At 44.1% G+C, this 21,641-nt stretch overlaps 1 protein-coding gene across 6 annotated transcripts in view; it reads left to right on the forward strand.

Moving 5' to 3' along the window:
• Positions 1 to 17,100, forward strand: part of P4ha2 (prolyl 4-hydroxylase, alpha polypeptide II) — a 35,070-nt gene extending 17,970 nt beyond the window's left edge. For 4 of the 6 annotated variants that reach the window (XM_013033816.1, XM_013033821.1, XM_013033820.1 and 1 more), the window contains 10 exons: positions 1,285 to 1,524; positions 2,659 to 2,852; positions 3,849 to 4,025; positions 8,841 to 8,911; positions 9,106 to 9,205; positions 12,100 to 12,153; positions 12,690 to 12,755; positions 15,414 to 15,482; positions 15,861 to 15,957; positions 16,627 to 17,100. In XM_013033816.1, coding sequence (XP_012889270.1) covers positions 1,285 to 1,524; positions 2,659 to 2,852; positions 3,849 to 4,025; positions 8,841 to 8,911; positions 9,106 to 9,205; positions 12,100 to 12,153; positions 12,690 to 12,755; positions 15,414 to 15,482; positions 15,861 to 15,957; positions 16,627 to 16,697 — 1,139 coding nt within the window. In that variant the 3' untranslated portion in view covers positions 16,698 to 17,100. Of the gene's footprint in view, positions 1 to 1,284; positions 1,525 to 2,658; positions 2,853 to 3,848; positions 4,026 to 8,840; positions 8,912 to 9,105; positions 9,206 to 12,099; positions 12,154 to 12,581; positions 12,642 to 12,689; positions 12,756 to 15,413; positions 15,483 to 15,860; positions 15,958 to 16,626 lie in introns of all 6 variants that reach the window. The other 2 variants (XM_013033822.1, XM_013033817.1) reach the window with 2 other exon arrangements.
• Positions 17,101 to 21,641: the final 4,541 nt, after the last annotated feature.

Genomic DNA, 21,641 nt, shown 5'->3' on the forward strand with positions numbered 1-21,641 from the left:
GGTATACATCCACGTACAGGCAAGAAGACCCTGAAGTGTGCAGCAGCTACCCTCCTGAAGTTAGGGTTTTCCTCCTGGACAGATGATCTCAGGCATTGCTCATGTGCTAGCCATGCCCACGGCTATTAGTGGGGTCTGGGAGATACCAGTGCTTTCTAGTCAGGGTCTCAGCCTTCCTTGCTTTTCATGGGATCTCATTATTCTCTGAGGAACACGCAATCCTTCCCATCTTGAGTCCCTCCTAATCCCCGTGACTCTGTAGCTGCTGCTGCCTCTAGGCCTGAAATTGTCCTCATAGTCACTTTGTAGTGCTCACTCAGCTCTCACGAATGACCCATGTTCACAAGGCCTGCTGAGCTGGTGCTCACCAAGGGCCCTGCTACCTAGCGGCCAAAGTTGGCACTGCAGCCTTGGCTCTTGACCTCCCTTGGTGTGTCTGTCACACTGTGCCTGCTCTCTCTGCTTCTCCCTTTTAGTTCCTTTTCAATGTTCCTCTCTGTCCTATGTTTCCTATGGCTCCAGTCTCAGGCATGTTCTTCATTCTTTCGTCAGATGTTTCCTGCAAGTGACTATCCTCATCCATAGCCTTTACTGCCACCTTAATTCTTAAATTCATTAAATGTTTCTGCCCTTTAGGCTCATATGAGCAGCAACCCATTAAGCATCTTTTGTGTGGTCCTATGAGCCCAAATAATAGTTGGTGGTCTCCTAAATAATGATTGGTGGTCTTTCTGGGCTTCCTCATCCCAAACCCCTTTACCACTTGGAAGAAGGGGAATCTGCTATTAGGAGATAAGCTATAACCCTGTCACTGCGCAAGACTGACCTATTTATCTGTGTTTACTGTATTAATGACACTTCATGATGTGTTTTATATAAGCCCTTGAAGGGTTCTTATTGGGTTATGCTTTCCTTGCAATAGCTTTGGCTTTTTCTTTTCTTCTCTCTTTCTCTCTCTCTCTCTTTTTTTTTGTCGGTCATGGGGCTTGAATTCTGGGCTTGGGCGCTGTCCTTGCACTCTTCAGCTCAAGGCGAGCACTCTACTGCTTGAGCCACAGTGCCACTTCCAGTTTTCTAGTGCTTTATTGGAGATAAGAGTCTCATGGAGTTTCCTTCCTGGGCTGGCTTTGAACTGTGATCCTCAGATCTCAGCCTCCTGAGTAGCTAGGATTACAGGTGTGAGCCACTGGCACCTGGCTGGCTTTTTCTTAAAGTGAGATTTTTTTCCCCCCTCAATAACCCAGAGGCTCTTTGGAGCTTGATGATTTGTTTCTCCTTCTGCAGGAACTAAATACCAGGCAGTACTCAGTGTGGATGACTGCTTTGGGATGGGCCGCTCAGCCTATAATGAAGGGGACTATTATCATACAGTATTGTGGATGGAACAGGTGCTAAAGCAACTTGATGCTGGAGAGGAGGCTACCGTAGCCAAGTCCCAGGTGCTGGACTACCTTAGCTATGCTGTCTTCCAGTTGGGTGACCTGCACCGTGCCTTGGAGCTCACGCGCCGCCTGCTCTCCCTTGGTAAGGAGGTTAGGGAAGGTTAGTAGGGCTGGAAACCTGTGTCAGAAACAGTTCCAGAGGATATCTGAATTTCAGGGTTGCATCAGTGACAAACAGTGACCCCAGGTGTTAGTGTCCTGGCATCTAACGTATGATTTGCCCATGGCATTGGTGCTTTGTCTGTCTTGTGATATAGGACTGAAGGAGGCCAAAAGTACCAAGCTTTTACAACCTGTCTGTTCTACCTTCTACAGATGCTGTTATCATCTGGAGTTTCACAGATTTTATTTTGCCACTGGCAGATTTTATTTTGCCACTGCTTCCCATAAATCCCTGTCCAAGGTTCTTATTGGCTCACTTGGCAAAATCTCCAAGGTTTACTAAACTTGCAGGACACATCTTATGCTAGCTGACTTTAGATGCAGGGCCCCATGGGAAGCAGTGGCTATATACCTCAACTTAAGTCACTTAACATTTGGGCCTCAGTTTCCTTATCTGAGGAGTAGCACAAAAATCTCACCATGCCTGCCTCTTTGCATGCTGTGGTTATTTCTCCTAGCATTCATCTAATCTTCTAGCTATGTGGCCATTTGTGATATGGTCACAAGTAATGGCTACACTCTGGGAAATGTTGTTGTTGTTGTTGGTCGAGGGGCTTGAACTCTGGGCCTGGGCGCTGTCCCTCAGCTCTTCAGCTCAAGGCAAGCACTCTACCACTTGAGCCACAGTGCCACTTCCAGCTTTCTTTGTTTATGTGGTGCTGAGGAATTGAACCCAGGGCCTCATGCATGTGAGGCAAGCACTCTACTACTAAGCCACCTTCTCAGCCCATGGGGAATGGTTTTAAGTAGCAAAGTGGAAGCAAGATTCATGACTGCTTCTTTGGACTGGATCCTTAGAACCTGAAAAGAGGCCTGAGTTGGAAGCCTTCTCAGAGGCCAAGTTTCTCTTGCTTTGATGCTCCTTTCTTATCTCTAACCAAGATGGTGTCTTTTTTTTACTTTGGCCTCCACATTCAAGGTTAGGTGCTGTGGAATACAGAATGTAACATACAAATGAGCTACTAGGAGAGAAACTGCTTACAGAATAATTTCCCTAAATGACTTTACAGATGTTTGTGGTTTCCTTTTCCTTCTTGTTCTTTGCTTTTTCTAGATCCAAGCCATGAGCGTGCTGGAGGGAATTTGCGGTACTTTGAGCGGCTGCTAGAGGAAGAAAGACAAAAACCACCATCAAATCAGACAGCATCTTCTCTAGCAACTCAGGAAGGTGTTTATGAGAGGCCTGTGGACTACCTGCCTGAGAGGGACGTGTATGAGAGCCTCTGTCGTGGGGAAGGTGTCAAATTGGTGAGACCTGGGTGGGAGCAGTCCAGTACATGGATCTGGACACTGGCTCTGGACAGGCAGTGCAGGGAGGAAGTTCCTCCATCTGTGGATTCTTTTTATTTTTCTTGGCATCTTCTTAATTCTTGGTGACATCCCTGAGGCTGACATAGGTATTCTTGGAGGTGTAGGGTGGAACACTCTTTCCCCTAATGGCCAGGTAGCATTTCTTTTTTTTTTTTTTTTTCCGGTCATGGGGCCTGAACTCTGGGCCTGGGCGCTGTCCCTCAGCTCTTCAGCTCAAGGCTAGCGCTCTACCACTTGAGCCACAGCGCCACTTCCGGCTTTTTTCTTTTTTCTTATGTGGTGCTGAGGAATCGAACCCAGGGCCTCATGCTTGCAAGGCAAGCGCTCTACCACTGAGCCACCTTCCCAGCCCCCCAGGTAGCATTTCTATCCTCCAAGTTATTAGTGTTCTCCCCTCCTTACCCCCATGTGCTGAGCTTTGGTTTGACTCACTAGTATGAGCAAGAAGATGGGTGTGGATGCCTCAGGTCCCAAGGGAAAGTACAATGTATGGGGAGAGTAAATCTCTGTGAAGCTTGGAGCTTGGTGTTGGTGTCCCTGGATTTTGAAAGCTCTGAAATCCTATCACCTGCTCATGAGGACTCCCTTGTGAGGGATGTAATTGTCTTTTTCACGCCCACATGTTGTACCTCTAGAAAGGCTTCCCTCTTGTCCCCTTCAGACCTGTTTAAATCTCCATCAAAGAGGTCAGGAGCTGCCCTCTGCCATAGGATTTGTGCACATGAGATGACCTTGGAAGAGAAGGAAAAGTTGTCCAACATGTAGGGTGTCACTTCATGCTAGTCAAGCTGAGGGGCTTTGTTTTGTTCTGTGGCAGGGAGGAAGGGGGCAGCTGCTGGCTCTGGAGTGTAAGAGCTGTGTCCGCAGACAGCTGGACTGGGACTAAGGGTTCCAACTCACTCAGCTCAAGGCCTCTTGCTCTGTGCTTCCCAGACACCCAGGAGGCAGAAGAGGCTCTTCTGTAGGTACCATCATGGCGACAGGGTGCCACAGCTGCTCATCGCTCCTTTCAAAGAGGAAGACGAGTGGGACAGCCCACACATCGTCAGGTACTACGATGTGATGTCTGACGAGGAAATTGAGAGAATCAAGGAGCTCGCAAAACCTAAAGTACGTGTGTCTGTACGTCCTTCTTGGGCACTGAAGGGGGCATATTCTCCCATCTCTGGCATGGTGGGGCAGTTTGCTTACCTAGTTTGTCTTAGCAGTTTGTAGCATGAGTCTACTGATACACAGACAACTCAGCCTGAATTTGTGGATTCATGATCCAGAGAAGAAAACTGATGGAATGGGTATGGATGGTCAAGTGCTGGGACAGAAGGTAGTACTGGGCAGTGTGCTGCTCACAGCAAGACGTGTCAGATCACCTGCTTGGGGGTGGATGTGTGGGTGTGGGTGGACCTGAGGAAATGTGCCATAGAGTGCTGGGAAGAGGGGTCTTGGGGTGCTCCTGAATAGGACTCCAGTGATAGAGTTGACTTGGAAATTGTCAGCTTGAGGCAGGTGTACATTTGTATGACATTGAGTTTTTTCATACAGTCATGGGGCTTGAATTCTGGACCTGGGCACTGTCCCTTAGCTCTTCAGCTCAAGGCTAGCGCTCTACCACTTGAGCCACAGTGCCACTTCCTGTTTTCTAGTGGTTCATTGGAGATAAGAGTCTCATGGACTTTCCTGCCTGGGCTGGCTTTGAACCACAATCCTCAGATCTTAGCCTCCTGAGTAGCTAGGATTACAGATGTAAGTCACTGGCACCCAGCCATTACTTATTCCTTGAGTCTTCATGTTTTTGTTCAGGCTGGCATGGACCACCACTTTTCTATTTTTGCCTTCCAGGCATCTGAGATAACAGCTGGTTGAGATGGAGTCTACTAACTTTTTTTTTTCTGGTCTGGTTTTGAATTGTGATCTTTCCAGTGTGATCTTCTCTATCTCCTGAGGATTGGATTACAGGCATGAATCATGAGGTCCAGCCCTTTTCACTATATTTGAACTGGTTCCATTATTATGTAACTTAACATTCTATAGTATTTGTTTACATGCTGAACATGAGTCAGTTCTGGCAAACCTTCAAGACGCTTATTTCTAATTACATAGCAAAAAACTAGAAGTGGAGACATGGCTCAAGTAGTACACTACCAGGTTGTGAATGGAAAAAGCCAAGCAAATGCAAGGCTCTGAATTCAAACCCCTTTATAGGCACAAACAGACAAGAAAAAGAAAATATCATACAATAATAGCTAGTGTTTATTGAGTTAAATGTGACAGGATCTGTCCTGTAGTTTAAACAAATATTAATGCGTGTGTTTATTAAGCAGACTGTGTCTCTGTTTTTGCTTTTCCTTTGAAGAATATTGACTTGTGCGGTCACAGATAGTGGTTGAAATTACTTCTGTTTTCTTTTTGGCAGCACAGGGTTTGAACTCAGGGCCTTACATTTGGTAGGCATATGCTGGAACCATTTTTCCAGCCCTCCTTTTTGACTGTTAGCTGATTTTCTTGGGTTGGCCAGATAGTACTACCACCTGCAAATAAGGAGAATATCCTTCCTAGTACTTAAGAGTTCTTTTGTTTTTATTGTCTTATTGGATTGTATGGAACGTCTAGAGCATCAATACAATGGTTAGCTTTGTCTTCTGAATTTCCTGGAAATTCTTCTGGTATTTTGCTACTAAGTATACTTGGCTATTAGTTTTAATTATGTCATGTTCTAAATTTATTCTTTTATTTCTAGTTCATGAAAAGTTTGAGTCCACTTCATTCAAAGAGAACTGCTTGCCTCCATTAACCCAGCTTTCTCCCAACACTGATAATTACGAGGAGGATTTAGTTGGATTGGTTATTGCTTTGTTCCTCATAGAATTGTAGCAGCTGAGGTGGTGAGGAGGCTGACGCTGGAGAGTGTTAGTCAGACTTTTCATTGCTGTGACAAAATGCCTGGCAGAAAGGAGGAAAGGTTTATTTTGGCTCATAGTTTCAGAGAGTTCAGTCCATCATGGCAGGGAGGCAGCAGAGCAACTCATGGCAGACAAGGTACAGAAAGGGAGAGAGGAAGTGGAAGAGAGGGGGAGAAAGGAGACAGAGAGTGGATAAAAAGGAGAGGGAGAAGGAGAGAGGGAGAGCAAGAGGAGGAGAAAAGGAAAGGGAGAAAGGAGGAGAGGGAAAGCTGGGGAGGAAAGGAGAGGGAGAAAAAGAGAGGGAAAGGGAAGGAAGGAGGAGGGGAGAGAGGACCCTTGAGCCTATATTATGGGCTTTATTCTTTTTCCCTTTTTATTTCCATTCAGGCTCCCAGACTATGGGATAGTGCTGCCCAGTTTCAGGGCCAACTTTCCTCCCTTGGTTAATCCTCTTTGGAAATGTCCTCATAGACACACTCAGAGAAAAAAATTTCCTGTCTTGAGGCTTGAACTCAAGATCTGAGCCTTTGTGCCCAAGGCCAGTATTCACCACTTGAACCACAGCCCCACTTCTGGCTTTCTTGGTAATTAATTGGAGATAAGACTCTCATGGACTTTCCTTCCCTGGACTGGTTTTGAACCAGTATCCTCAGCTCTCAGCCTTCTGAGTAGATAGGATAACAGGTTTGAGCTACCGGCACCTGGCTGAGAAATGATTTCTTAATCTCCCAGTGAAGCTGGGCACTGCTGGTTCATGTCTATAACCCTAGCTATTCAGGAATCTGCGACCTGAGCATCATGGTTCAAAGCCAGACCAGGAAGGAAAGTCTGTGAGACTTTCCAGTTAATCACCCCCAAATCACTGAAAGTAGAGCTGTGGCTCAAAGTGGTAGAGTTCTAGCCTTGAGCAAAAGAGCTCACTCAGGCCTTGAGTTCAAGTCCCATGACCTATCAAAAAAAAAATCTCTCAGTGAAATTGACAATCAAGATTAACCATCTCATGGAGGAACCTGAAACAGGTTTCTTATCCTGGTCACTGGACCTCATCTTAGAAGCTCAGATGTTGGCTTCAGGTCCCAGAATATCTAGCATGTTGGTATCACAGAAGTACTTGTATGAGTCTAGACAATGGGTGTAGAATGGCAACTAGAACCCACCTTTCAACTCCTGGGTCAACTCCAGAGTCTTCCAGGAAAAACAAATTTCCTGAGAGATTCCACACCTGTCCTTCAGTCCTAGACACTGAGAACATCATCTCCATGTCTCTGTCTCCCTCCCCCATCTCTCTTCCTCTATATGTGTATGTACGCATGCATGCACATGTGTAGCTGGGGTGGGGAGGCGAGCTTTGGGAAAACTTATCTTTGAACAGGAGCCATGTGACAAGCCAAACATGTTCACCATCAGAAGCTGACCTCTCCTTTCCGGAGGCTCTGAGAGACAGATGCTGTTTTGGCTTTGAAGTGGGGCCAATGAGCTTAACTTGGCCTCTGGGGAATGCCTGGCAGCTGCCTGTAGGTCCTCAGCCTGAAACCTGTTTTCAAACTAGTCCTGTCTGACTCAGGAGCAAAGCTCAGCTGCATGGAGTTTCTTAGGGGCACCAAGCCAGCTCTGTGTCTCAGATATTTGACAGTCTGGTTGTGGCCGCAGTTGTCATCAGGAGGGACTGACTGCAGCTGAGCTCAGGAAAGGCCACAGATAGGAAGACACCTGCCCCGGGCATGCTGACCACTTTAGAACATGTTAGCGCTGTTCAGAGTCTAGACAGTCTATTTTACCACCTGGTCAGATTTCTGGTTTGTCTGTTTCTCTCCATCTCTTCTGCCATCTTCTGGCCCAGGTCACTATCTTTTCTCTTGCCCTGACTTCTATTGTGGCATTCTTGCTAATCTTCTTTCTTACTTAGCTCCTCACAGAGATGTTTTCCACATCTAATTGTGTCTCTGCCCTGCACAATGCCTTCCATGCCTTTGGTCAGTATGTAGCCCTTACTGGCCTCTTCAGCCTAGTCTCACCTAACTGCTTCACATAAACCCATAATCCACAGTCAAGGCTGTACTCTTCTTCCTTCCTGGGCCTCTCTATTGTGATTCCTTGCCTATTCCTGTGATATTGAGGTTTCAGCTAGGTAGTCTTTAGGAAACCATTTTTGACCTTTTGGCTGAGCTCCCACAGAATATTAAGCTTATTCATGTTCTGTTGTAGTCCCCTGGCTGGTTTTATGCCTTCTCCATTGGACTGAGTTGTATGAGGGTATGAGACATACCTTAGCCACCCAACATAGTTCTAAGCAATTACCAATTATTAAAATTAAGGGGAAGTGCCATTGAAGTAAGGGTATCCAGGCCTGTGACTCTACTCATAGCTGTAGCACGATGCACTTTGGTTATGGTAGCTGGCCCCAAGTAGTAGGTGAGATGAAGCAGAGGAGGGGGTGTGTATTATGTGTAAGTGTATACATGGGGGGCATGGTTTGCTTTCAGGTAGAGTTCTGGTTTTATCATCTGACTTTGTGAAGCTCCCAAGGGAGAAACTATACCATCTATCTTTCCTGCTCTCAGCACTGGGAGCCCAGTGTGAGACAGTTCAGCAAATCAGTGTTTGAATGGGTTACTTGGCAAAAGAGACCATTTATAATAGCAGAATTTGACCAAGTCAAGAGAACTCTACAAGTTATAGCTCAGAGATGGTATCACGGTTTGAATGTGGTAGGAACTCATGTTGTGCTTAGACAGGAGTGGGGTATGGGTCTGGTAAGGAAGCAGGCAGTTCAGGCAGATTCAGGGACAGACCAAGCAGAATGATAGTGTTCAAGCAGAGAAATGGCCAGGTTCTGATATCACAGAGGTAATGTTGGGAGCCTTGGACTCTTCTTTTGGCTTTGCCTTCAGGATCATGGACCCTTGACTAGAGCCACTGCCCACAAAACTGCTTCCTCTACTAATGCAACAGCATGTCTTGCTCAAGTGCTTTCTGGAAAAACACAAAAGGCCCCAAAGAAAAATCTGCCCTTCTTTCTGATTTCCAGCTTGCACGAGCCACTGTTCGTGATCCGAAGACAGGTGTCCTCACTGTCGCCAGCTACAGAGTTTCCAAAAGGTAAGCAGAGATGGTGGAGGTAGACTAGCTGCCCAACTCCCAACTCTAGAGCTCCTCTGGTAAAGTAGGGTGGCATGGCTTCTCCTGCCTGCTAGCACCTCCTATGAATGCTAGTATCGGCTCCCAGGGAGCACAGCCGTGACCTAAACCTGCCCCTGCTCCCATGATCTTTGCTCTTTTTTTTTTTCCCCCAGCTCCTGGCTGGAGGAGGACGATGATCCTGTTGTGGCTCGATTAAATCGTCGGATGCAGCACATCACAGGGCTAACAGTAAAGACTGCAGAACTACTGCAGGTACAACTGATCCTTGGGAACACAGAAACTAGGAAAGAGTCTGTCTTCCCATGGTGCTCAGACTGGGTTTACTCTTCGAGCTCTTGTTATGTTTCCTATAGACCTTTGGGAAGAAAAAAGGCAGTTACGAATTGAATAAGGGCCTTTTTGATAGAAGAGGAGATGCTGTACCTCCCCAAATCCTCTAAGATTCAAGACTTCTGGCTTGAACTTCAGCCTTCTAGAATAGTGATTTCCAGGACTGGGAATGTGGCTTAGTGGTAGAGTGCTTGCCTAGCATGTGTGAAGCCCGGTTTGATTCCTCAGTATCACATACACAGAAAAAGCCAGAAGTGATGCTATGGCTCAAGTGGTATAGAGTGCTATCCTTGAGCAAAAAGAATCTCAATGACAGTGCCCAGGCCTTAAGTGCAAGCCCCAGGACTGGTTAAAAAAAAAATAGAAGAGTGTTTCCTGGTCTTTTGTTTTACCTTCACTCTGGCCTCAGCATCATATATACGCCTGTCTTTTTTTTTTTTTTTTTTACAGCAACAAGCCTGAAGATTCTAATGAATATCTCTTTTTAGGACAGTTTTAGGTACAATTGCTTGTTATTAAGTTTATGACTTGATTATGCTAGGGTGGTAGATCTGATCGCTGCAAAAGCTTCCATGATTTTTGTGTTTATTTGAGACAGCGAAAGAATGTAGAAGTTATGATCATATATGACTAATTCTCCAAGCTATTAAACGATGAGCCAGTTTTAATGGTGCACCTTCTTTGACTCCGTCCAAAGAATGGAAGTGTTGGAGAGTGCCAGTCTGGACACAAGCCACAGTGATTAGACTTTCTGGAGTACCTTGACACAGTAGACACATTCATGTCTAGGATTTTACTTCAAGTTCTTGACTAGTCTGGAACCAAAGAAATATCCATGAAATATCCAAAGAAATATCCATGAAAGCATTTGTGACAGCACTTGATCAGCTACTTGATCTGGCCATTCTCTCCTTAGCTGCATCTCAGACCTCTGGATCACCTGCTATACCAGTCCTCCTTGGGCGGTTGACTGGATTTCAGATGTTTCTGGTGCAGGAAAACTAAAGCTGCAGATAATAGCATGTTTTTATTCACTAATTCTTCATATCAAAATATTTATTTGTAGACACTGAAAAGTATACTGTCTAAATTTTGCATTTTGTTGTATTCAGCCAATACTGTTTGAGTTCTAACAAGAGAATTTCCTCTCCTCTGAAGTCCACTGTCTCTTTTACTGCCATGTTTAAAAGTCTCCACTTTTGGCAGTTTTGCAATGTCTTTTTGTACCTGTTTGAGTTATGAAAAAGAATAAATGAATATAGCTTTCTGAGAACCAGTGCTGAATCCAAAAGGTTTTCAGGGTTCTAGTAAAACACAGAAGCCAGTTCTTTCTGGATACACACTGGTGGTGCCACTTGGTCTATCAGCTTCCATGTCAGATTTTGTATTTTGTCTTAAACTCTATCTCAAATTGTATCTGCTTATCAGCTGTGTCTTTTTAGGATGATACATTGTGTAGGCATTTACCTTTTCTTTGCTGGTCATGGGGCTTGAACTCTAGGCCTGGATGCTGCCCCTGGGCTCCTTTTTGCTCAAGACTAGGGCTCTACCACTTGATCCACAGTACAACCTCCAGTTTTTGGGTGGTTAATTGGAGATAAGAGTCTCAAGGACTTTCTTGCCTAGGCTGGCTTTGAACTGATATCTTCAGATAACAGCCTCCTGAGTAGCTAGGATTATAGACATGAGTCAACCGGTGCCCCATCTGGCATTTACATTTTTAAAGGTTTTATTATTAGCATGTATTGGTTATACAAGGGGAGAATTTCACTGTGACGTTTACATCCATACATCCATACATTCAGTTTTCAGTTGAGTTAATGCTACTTAGTATTTGCTGTGGCTCAAGTCTTAGTACATGACCCGGTTTACTCTGGGGTGATGTTCCAGTTCTTAGCTAACTACAGCCTGTCCCCTGTGTTCCTGCCTCATGTGGATACTAAAGTATTCCATGCAACAGACTATTGTGGAATGTTTGCTTTACTCAGTCTGACTTAGAATACCCACTGGGAAAGAACAAGAGCAGTGCCTGCTGCTTTGCAGGTCTAAATCTAGTGTTAAAGAGGAGGTATGGTGGCATGAACTGTAGTTCCACTACTACTAGGATTGCTTGAATTTAGGAATTGTAGGCTAGGGACATAACAATGCTGTCTCTTTAAAAAACCAAACAAACAAAAAAACAAGAACAAGGGGATGGGCATGTGGCTTAATGGTAGAGTATTTGCCTAGCATGTAGAAGCCCTTGGTTCAATTCCTCAGTGCCAAATAAAGAGAAAATGCCAGAAGTGGCACTGTGGCTCAAGTGGCAGAGTGCTAGCCTTGAGCAAAAAGAAGCCCAGGGACAATGCTCAGACCCTGAGTTAAAACCCCGACTGGCAAAACAAAAACACATAAAAACTAACCAAACAAACCATCAAAAAACCAAGAACAAATCTGTCGTGAGTTGGTTGTTGGCTTACTTCTGGATCACATACATTCTCATTGTCTCCCACACAAGGCCAGGGCCAGGGCCTGCTTCAGGAAGGGTCTCCTCTGCTGCCATATGCCTGTCCTTGCAGGGTCAGAGCTCCTCTACAGTGACCATCTGGTATCCTCTGTCTGGTTCTTTTTGGGAAACCATGATTGTGTTAGTCCTAGACCCAACGATGAGCATTTTCATACTTGTTCTACCTGTGCTGGCAGGACATGTTTAGAGAGGCTGCTTTTGGAGTTTCTGGTAGTTTTTAGGCCTAGAGAGATGACATTCCTGGAAAGATAGGCTGCTCTAGGGCTATTGGTGTTGCTTGCAAGATCCAATGCTTTTATTTTTTCACCAGGTTGCAAATTACGGAATGGGAGGACAGTATGAACCACACTTTGACTTCTCTCGGGTAAGGCCTAAATCACAGATACTTCCAATGGGCCCCACTTTGGCTGATTTGAGAAGGAGCACTTCAGCCTCTGCATTACCTTGTTCCCATCTCCCACCTCACCAGGAAAACTCTGTTACTAATGAAGCCTATATCTGGAATCACAGCATTTGCTGAGTCTAATGGAGCCTGGCTGTTCCCTGTAGATATAGGGAATGTTACCCTAGCCCTAAACTTGTGGTTCTTTGCCCAGATTCTAAAGCAGAAGACTTCACTAGGTCTTGTTCATATTTCTTTTCCCCTATGCCATGCTGGGACCAGTGTTTCCTCTGTGGCTATGGCCCATTTTCCAGGCTAGTTAATGCCTTCCCTTGCCCATTTTGACCCCAGTCCTTTGGGTGGTGGGTAAGTTGGTTGCAAACTTGGGTGAAAGTTGTTGTCTATTGCAGCGACCTTTTGACAGCGGCCTCAAAACGGAGGGAAATAGGTTAGCGACGTTTCTTAACTATGTAAGTATTGGGTCCAGGCCCACTCCTTTACTCTCATTAATTTTGTAGAGCGATGAGCAAGATGTTTTCAAGCAGTTAGGGACTGGGAATCGTGTGGCCACATTCTTAAACTACGTGAGTATGATGTATGCAGTTTATGGGCCCTAAGGGGGCTGTGGGTCCAGAGGGCTCTCCTATCCCACTCCCATCAAGGCTGGTACTACCAGTTGAATAATGATCCTTCTGTTCGTAAGTGCCTTTCTTGGCTAGACTAGAGAGGGCTTACTTTTGTTCTTATCTAGTCTCTCCCTCTGCTAGAGTTATTATTATCCCTGGCTCCTTTTTCCCCCCCCATACATTTTTTTCAGTGTGTGTGTGTGTGTGTGTGTGTGTGTGTGTCTGGAGTTTAAACCCAGGACTTTATGTTTATGAAAAGCTGATGATTTACCACTTGATCTGCATACTTCTCAGCACCCTCCAAGTTTTCTTTTTTTAATTGTGGTAAAGTATACATAACTAAAAATTTACAACCTTAACCATTTTTAACTGTACTTCAGTGATATTAATTACATTCCTAATGTGGTATCACCACTGTCCATTACCATAACTCTTCTTGTAAAATTAAACCCTGTTAAAAAAAATCCCAGATCAAGCCGGGCGCTGGTGGCTCACGCCTGTAATCCTAGCTACTCAGGAGGTTGAGATCTGAGGATCATGGTTCAAGCCAGCCTGGGCAGGAAAGACCGTGAGACTCCTATCTCTAATAAACCACCAGAAAACTGGAAGTGGCGCTGAAGCTCAAGTGGTAGAGCGCTCGCTTTGAGCTGAAGAGCTGAGGGACAGTGCTCAGGTGCAGAGTTTAAGCCCATGACCAACCAAAAAAAAAAAAAAAAATCCCAAATTCCCCTTTGCTGGTCTGTGGCAGCCACCATCCTACTTTTTGTCACTATGATTTTGATCACGTAACCACATGTAAATGGAATCACTGAGTATTTTCCTTCTGTTGGCTGGCTTATTTCACCTAATGCAATGTCTTCAAGATTTTCTGTTGTAAGCTTACTCTGCCTGCTTGTTGGTGGGCACAGTACTACTTGGGCTTTTGGGAAGAATGCCCTGGGGTTCTCTTCTAGCAGCAGAGTGAGGAAGAAGTTATGAGATGCTCTTAGATGGGAGCTGCCTTTGTTTCCCAAGAGACTAGATTGCCTGCTTCCCACTTGCTGCCTTTGCTCTGTCCATAGAACTTTTCCTTTACAGAGAAACAGTTTGCCTTTTCTGAAAGGTGAGGGCCTGCTCTAGAGTTGTAAAGTGGTACTGGGAATGTGGCTTAGTGATGGAGTGCTTGCCTAGCATGCATGAAGCCCTGGGCTCCATTCTCCAGTGCCACATACACAGAAAAAGCTGGAAGAGGCGCTGTGGCCCAAGTGGTAGAGTGCTAGCCTTGAACAAAAGAAGCTCAGGGACAATGCTGAGTCCCTGAGTTCAAGCCCCAGGACTGGCAAAAAAAAGTCATAAAGTCTGTCAAGGAACTTAAAGACAGAAGTTCAGTTTTTCCTTTACAGTTTTAATTGTGTGGTTATGGCTGTCAATATGCTGGTTAACAGAACATACATTGTCTCTTTTAGGATACTTGAGGTTCTAACATGAGAGCCTTTTAAATAAACACAGGGGAGATTATTATTTAGTTACCAGGGAGACAAACACTGTGAAAAAAGTAGCCCAAGCATGGGTTCAGAGAAGGCCTCCCTTAGAAGAAACATGTTTGAGACTTGAGGTTGAGTGGAAATTAGCTGGTGGGATGTGTTTCTGGCAGAGAAAAGAGTATGTGTAAGCCTGGAAGAGAGAAGGGACTTGAGATGTTGGAAAAGGAGAAAAAGACTAGTGTCTCCAGAGGGAGAGGCTGGTGAGACTGGCAGGAGTGGGGGTTTCCCTGGGTTTGATTCCCAGGGCTGGGGAAGCTGTAGCGGTTTTTCCTCTTATTCATTTATCTTGTGTCTGTCGAATACCCTTTAGTTAGTCTGCTATGTGTCCTGTGGAAATATTTTTTAGCTCCAATTTTCATTATAGTATAGGCCAAAATCTTGAGAGAAAAGCCAAAGGAAAAAGAAGTGGTGCTTTGGTATTTGTGGGGGTGTCCTGAGGGCATGAGTGCAGGCTGGCTGCTACATAGCGTGTGTTCAGTTTAGTTTCATGCCTCTCTGGGAGAGAGGACTGAAAGACCTGACATGCAGCAGAGAGAGCCTCCACACACGGTCAGAGCAGGGTGATCTGTACAGTACCTCTGTACGTGTCCTTTGTGGCATAGTTGCTCTAAGCAACTTAGGTAGGGAAGTTACGCTCTGTACCTCTGTAGAGCCTCTAAGACATAGAATCCCAATTGTTCATCCAGAACATAACTTCTGGGAACATGTGGGTTGAACTAGAGAGCCGCAAGTGGCTAGAGCCCCCACCAGGCAAAGAGGACACACTTGGGATTGGAGCCTGTAGGGAGCTCAGGGTCGCACAGCAGCTGAGACAAGGTCCAGGCTAGGTGAGGATTCAAGGCATGGGTGCTAGGATGGGCACTTTTTGACTTTCAAGGACAGCCTGGATGTGGGTCTCCTGAGGGCCTCAGCTCTTGAATATGGAGATTGTCCACACAGATTCAGCAGGTGTAGGAAATTGGGCATGAAGTAGAGTCTCCAAGCAGGCCCATACATGCTCAGGGCAGGGTGATCAGAACACCTCCGCATGCTCTTTGTGGCTTACTTGCCCTTCTTGGAGAGAGGAGCCAAGCTCTGTACCTTATATTCCCAGATGAGTGATGTAGAAGCTGGTGGTGCCACTGTCTTCCCGGATCTGGGGGCTGCGATTTGGCCTAAGAAGGTAAGTCTTTTTTGTGGGTGAGAAGTTGAAACAGAGCTCAGGCATATTCATGACTGCTAGTCTTGTTGCTTGGTCCATTTGAATATGTCTGTAATTATGTCTTAGCCTCTTCCTACCCATATTGTAGACCTGTGGTCCCAGTTTTTACTTGGGAAGGGAAGTCCCTTCAGGGACAAGTAGGTTTCTAAACTTTGACCCCATGATGTAGGGAAGGTGCTTTCTGGGAAACTTAACTATTGTTGGAGTCCCAGAGCCCTGACCCCCATACATAGGAAATAGGGTGTTTCTGCTCAGCACAAGGGTTCTGTGGTGTTTAGAGTCAGGTCCCTATGCCTTATCTCTTTCAAAATGTGTTCTAACAGGCCACCTTTTTCCCAGGGCACAGCTGTATTCTGGTATAACCTTCTACGGAGCGGGGAAGGTGACTACCGAACAAGACATGCAGCCTGCCCTGTGCTTGTGGGCTGCAAATGGGGTGAGTGGCTTGAGGGACGGTGCTTATGGCAGCCTCAGCCCGGGATTTGATACTTGGATTTATACTCAGAGCTGGGAGACGACTGTTGCCAAATTTTGACACAGTCAAAGATGTTTCCATCTGAAGTTGTTTTTTTCTCCTGCTCACCGGTAGTACCATTCAGTCATGTACCAGTCTACTTAAACTGGTTAAGTTCCAAAATTGCTACTTGGCAACACTCAAATGCCTAGAGAGCTGAGAAAGCCCTAAGCTGTATAAACACGGTAGGTCCAAGATGCTCTTCCAGAAGAGTGGGTTATAGCAACGAAGGGTTCCTACTTCTTGTACCTCCCTTGATGTGGGAATCATTAATTGTGCTTGTCTTCTTCCCAAGGTAACAGCTGTTCTACTTCACATTCCAGCTCTAAGATCTCTTTTTTTCTCTTACATTGTCAGATACCTTTGGGCTCTGTTCCCATGACAACATGCACATAAACATTATGAAACTGGTAGAATTTCATAGTTATTGGTGTGCTCATCTGTCTTTCTCAAGAGCTCATCAGCAACTTAAAGCCCAGGAGAGTGCTTATTTGGGTCTCATTCCAGAGCACAGTATAGGAAACACGGGGAAGGCATTGATTTTGGCTGGTGAACCAATGGAATTGTAACATATTTTCTTTCTTTTCACAGTCTCCAATAAGTGGTTCCATGAACGAGGACAGGAATTCTTGAGGCCTTGTGGATCAACAGAAGTTGACTGATGTCCTTTTCTGCCATTTCCCTTCCTGGCCCTACAGCCCAAGTCATTGTCAAGTTCAGCATGACAGACACCTTTATATGTTCCAGCTCCTATCAGGCAGGTCTTTGGAGGAGTCAATGTTTGACTGAAGTGGAGAGTGTACTGGGACAAGTCCTGTGTGACCTGGGCCCCAGTCTCTGCCATCATACTATGCTGTCTCTGATTCCAAGGATAACATCAGAGCGATTGCAGCAGAGCCAGACTATCTAGCACTAATAGGGTGCCTTTGTACCTCAGATGTTTTAGGTGTGAGACGTTTCAGTGAACCAAAGTTTTGATACCTTGTTTACATGTTTGTTTTTATGGAATTTCTATCAGTTGTGGCTTTAACCAAAAAAAATAAAATGTCCCTGTCATAAGCCTTATTTGGAGTTGTTGGGGTTTTTTTGTTTTTTGTTTGTTTTTTTTTGCGTTTTTTTTTTAAAGACCAGGAGGTTTTTTGTTTGCTTTTTTTTTTTTAAACCATATTCACCATTTCATATGCATCCCCTCTGTACAGGTAGAGTCTGGATAGTGAGTTCTTTAGCAGTGCCACAGTAGCATTGGGTTCTAGGCCTGGTTTCAATGCTTGTGTGTGCTCCAGGCTTCAATGTTCTTTTCTGACAAGTAAATAAATAGTCTCTCCTTGTCTTTCAGAGAATGTAGAGAGCATCGATGTTCATGATTGGGAATCTTAATTATTTGAAATGTCTTTATTTTAATATCTTAGCTCAATTTCACTCTTCTTAACTTTCTTTGCAATAAAAAGAAACATTTAGAAAAAAAGTAAAGCAGAGAAAGATTTCAAGATTTGAAAAGCTATTTTCTATTATAGGTTAACAACACCTTAAAAAGATTCTGTTAGTAGGGGCTGGGAAGGTGGCTCAGTGGTAGAGCGCTTGCCTTGTATGCCTGAGGCCCTGGGTTCGATTCCTCAGCACCACATAAGCAAAAAGAAAAAAGCCGAAAGTGGCGCTGTGACTCAAGTGGTAGAGTGCTAGCCTTGAGCTGAAGAGCTGAGGGACAGCACCCAGGCCCAGAGTTCAGGCCCCATGACCGGACCCAAAAAAAGATTCTGTTAGTAGATGAATTCATAAACAAAATGTAGTACCTACACCTAATGAAGCATCATTCATTATTTACAAAAGGAGGGAATAGTATCGTATGTGACTATTAGGCTGAATCTTTCCTTTTATTTTGATGATGTATGTATGAAATTTTATTTATACTCGTTTATTAATCTTGAATATAGCATCCATCATATAATCAGCCTGTTAATAAAAAGAATAGCTATTTCCAAAAATTATTTAAAGGCAAAGTATTTCTATTTCTGAATTGCATATAGTTCATATAGTTTTTTATATTTAAAGGTATATTATTTTCCCTTTTTTGGTGGGGGAGGGGTTGGTCGTGGGCCTGAACTCTGGGCCTGGGCGCTGTCCCTCAGCTTTTCATTTCAAGGCTAGTGCTCTACCACTTGAGCCACAGTACTACTTGCAGCTTTTTCTGCTGAGGAATTGAACTCAGGGCCTCATGCATGCAAGGCAAGCACTCTACCACTGAGCCACCTTCCCAGTCCAGGAATACTATTTTCTGCAAATGTATGTCTGAATTCTTTTATCTAAGATCAGAGATTAGCATCTTTGATTTATTCAATAAATGTGATATATAGGTATTATAGTAAAAGTTGTATATCATAATTAATGGAAGCATTAATCAATTATAAATAACCCAAAACAGAATGCAAACATTGAATGGATCTTGTTTTTTGATCCAATCTGCTGTTCTTTGTCCTTTGATTGGGGAATTGAGTCCATTAATGTTTAGGGTTATTATGTTTCCTGCCATTTTCTTGATTACGTATATTTTGTTTCTTTCCTCTTACTGTGTTTACTAAATTAGTTTCCTATTGATTTTTGTCGGATGTGTTTCTTTGATTTTGGTGGTTCTCTTCAGATTGTATTTCTCCCTTTAGTATTCTCTGTAATGCTGGTTTAGTGATCATGAACTCTAATTTTTGTCATGCAAGTTTTTAGTGTCGATATCTAAAGTAAATGATAGCTTCACTAGGTAGATCAGTTTGGGTTGGCAGCTGTTGATCTTCAGGGCTTAGATTGTATCATTTCAGGCTCTCCTTGGATTGAGGGTTTGTGTGGAGAGGTCTGCAGCGATTCTTTCTTTCCATTGTAATATAGCTCCTTCTTTGATTTTGTGGCTTTTAAAATCAGTTCCTTGCTATTCAAGTCTAATGTTTTTACTATGATGTGTATAGAAGTGTTTCTTCTTGGATCCAGTCTTGGTTCTGTTAGGTAACATTTTCTCTCTTCAGAATGGGGAAGTTCTTAATTAAAAAATTGGAGATGTACACAGAATTGTGTATGTCTAGTACACATGAATATAATGTGAACCAGGAATCACTGTGCTGCCATCATGACTTCCAGTCAGTACCCAGGGAGCTGTTCAGGAAACCTTCATGGATCACATTTTTCCTGTCCCTGACACCTTGGATGGTAACCATCCTCTGGTGATCTGTGGTAACTGGTACTTTGCTTGACTTGGGAGTTTTACTGTCTGTGATTTGATCACTAAATCTATTTATTTCATTTTTAAAATTGATTTTGAGCTTTTCTGTTGTTGTTGTTGGTTGTGGGGCTTGAACTCTCGGCTTCGGCACTGTCCCTCAGCTCTTCAGCTCAAGGCCAGCGCTCTACCACTTAAGCCACAGCGCCACCTCTGGTTTTCTGAGTGTTTTATTGGAGATAAGAGTCTCACAGACTTTCTTGCCCGGGCTGGCTTTGAACCATGATGCTTAGATCTCAGGCTCCAGAGTAGCTAGGATTATAGGCATGAGCTACCAGTGCCTGGCTAAGCTTTTTCTAATGGAATCAGATTACTTTTTGCATTTTGATTCCTTAATTAAGCATAGTTTTTAAGGTTTATTTGTATTATTGTATAGTTTAATTTTTACAGTTTGTTTGCTTAACATAAGTTGGTAGGACTATACCATTAATACAGCTAATATATTGTTGATGGAAAAATCCCTGGGGATTTTTCTTTAATTTTCTCTATGTTTTTTCTTGGATCAGTGAATCAGTTACTTAAAAAATCTTGTAGGATAATTCCATGATTTAGATTCTCTGTGGCTCCCTTGTTTACTGGGACATTTGGTCTATCATTAATATTTTTTGACCAAATGCTAAATATCATATATGACATATTATAGAGGCTCTCGATGATCTTAACCTTCTCCACAAAGGGTTCATACCTCCCTCTGCTAGGCAGAGTGGATCTTAATCTCTTCAGGCCTGAGCTGACTTAATTAAGGCTGGTTTGCAGATTCTGTTAAGACTACTCCTAGTTTACCTTTATTGTTCCCTTCCTGCAGGATGTAGGAATCTTCCTACAGAGAGTTATCAATAAGAACCTACAGTGTTCACTCAAACAGTACCCACTGTCAGATCCTCAAGGCTAATACTGTATCCTCGGTATCTAGATTCTGTCTCCCAAATTTGCTCTCCTTTTCAGAGAATTTGGATTTTCTAATTGAAGCCAAATATTTTTCTTATTAGTGTCTTCTTATTCTACCCAGCTTCAGAATGCCCTCTTCCTATTCAATACCCTGACAAACCACAGACTACTTTTTAGTGTTTCAGTGCCCTTTAATACTTCCAAGAGCTCTGTGATTTCTCTGCCTCTTAGCAGTTGCACATTACTTTGGATCCTCATTCTTACCTCATGTCTAGGATCAGCAAATGAATTATGGATTTTTGGTTCATTAATACAGAATTCATCCTTCACCCCCTTTTCTATTTTACCAAATCATCAATTCCTTCATATGATTTGTGTGTGTGTGTGTGTGTGTGTGTGCGCGCGCACGTGTGCGTGTATGCACATGTGCTGGTCCTGGGACTTGAACTCAGGGCCTGCTCACTATCCCTGAGCTGCTTTTGCTCAAGGCTAGCACTCTACCACTTGAGCCACTTCTGGCTTTTTGCTAATTTATTTGAGGTAAGAGTCTCACAGACTTTCCTGTCCAGAATGGCTTCAACCATTTTCCTCAGGATCTCAGCCTTCTGAGTAGTTAGGGTTACAGGTATGAGCCACTGGTGCTTAGATCCTTCACATTATTTTTAAGAGATAGCTTTCTGTTTGTTGTGTTTTGTGGGGACTTGTTTTCTGCATAACAGTTGGTCAACAAAAGCTATCTTAGCTGTTACGCTGGGCAGTTCGTAGATCACACCTGTAATCCTAGCTACTCAGGAGGCTGAGATCTGAGGATCATGGTTCAAAACCAGCCTGGGCAGGAAGAGTCCATGAGATTCTTATCTCAATTAACCCCCATAAAGCCAGAGTGGAGGTGTGGCTCAAGTGGTAGAGCCTTGAGCAAAAGAGTTGAAGGACAGTGCCAAGGCCCTGAATTCAAGCCTCAGGACTGGCACAAAAAATAAAATATATACAAATGGTTCAAGAAGGACAAATAAGTTGGGTATGGGAGTTTAAGCTTGTAGTTTAGCTACTTGGTAGATTGTGATTGGGGAATTGAGGTTCAAAGCCAGCCTAGCATAAAAGTTCACAGATCTTCATCTCAACCAATGGCTAGGTGTGGTGGCATACCTGTTATTCTAGCTACAGGAGAAGCACTACAGTTGGGCACACTGGGAAGCACAAGTAGGAAGATTGCCACCCAGGCTGTTATGAGTATAAAGCAAGACTCTACTTTAAAAATAAGCAATGGGCTGGGCATCTGTGGCTCATGCCTGTAATCCTACATACTAAAGAAGCTGAGATCTGAGGGTTGTGGTTCAAAGCTAATCCGGGCAGGAAAGTGCATGAAACTCTCTCTCTCTTTCTCTCTCTTTTTCAGTCATGGGGCTTGAACTCTGGGCCTGAGTGCTGTCCCTCAGCTCTTCAGCTCAAGGCTAGCACT

The sequence above is a fragment of the Dipodomys ordii genome, unplaced genomic scaffold (genome assembly GCF_000151885.1).
Source record: "Dipodomys ordii isolate 6190 unplaced genomic scaffold, Dord_2.0 Scaffold177, whole genome shotgun sequence".
Classification (NCBI taxonomy): Eukaryota; Metazoa; Chordata; class Mammalia; order Rodentia; family Heteromyidae; genus Dipodomys; species Dipodomys ordii.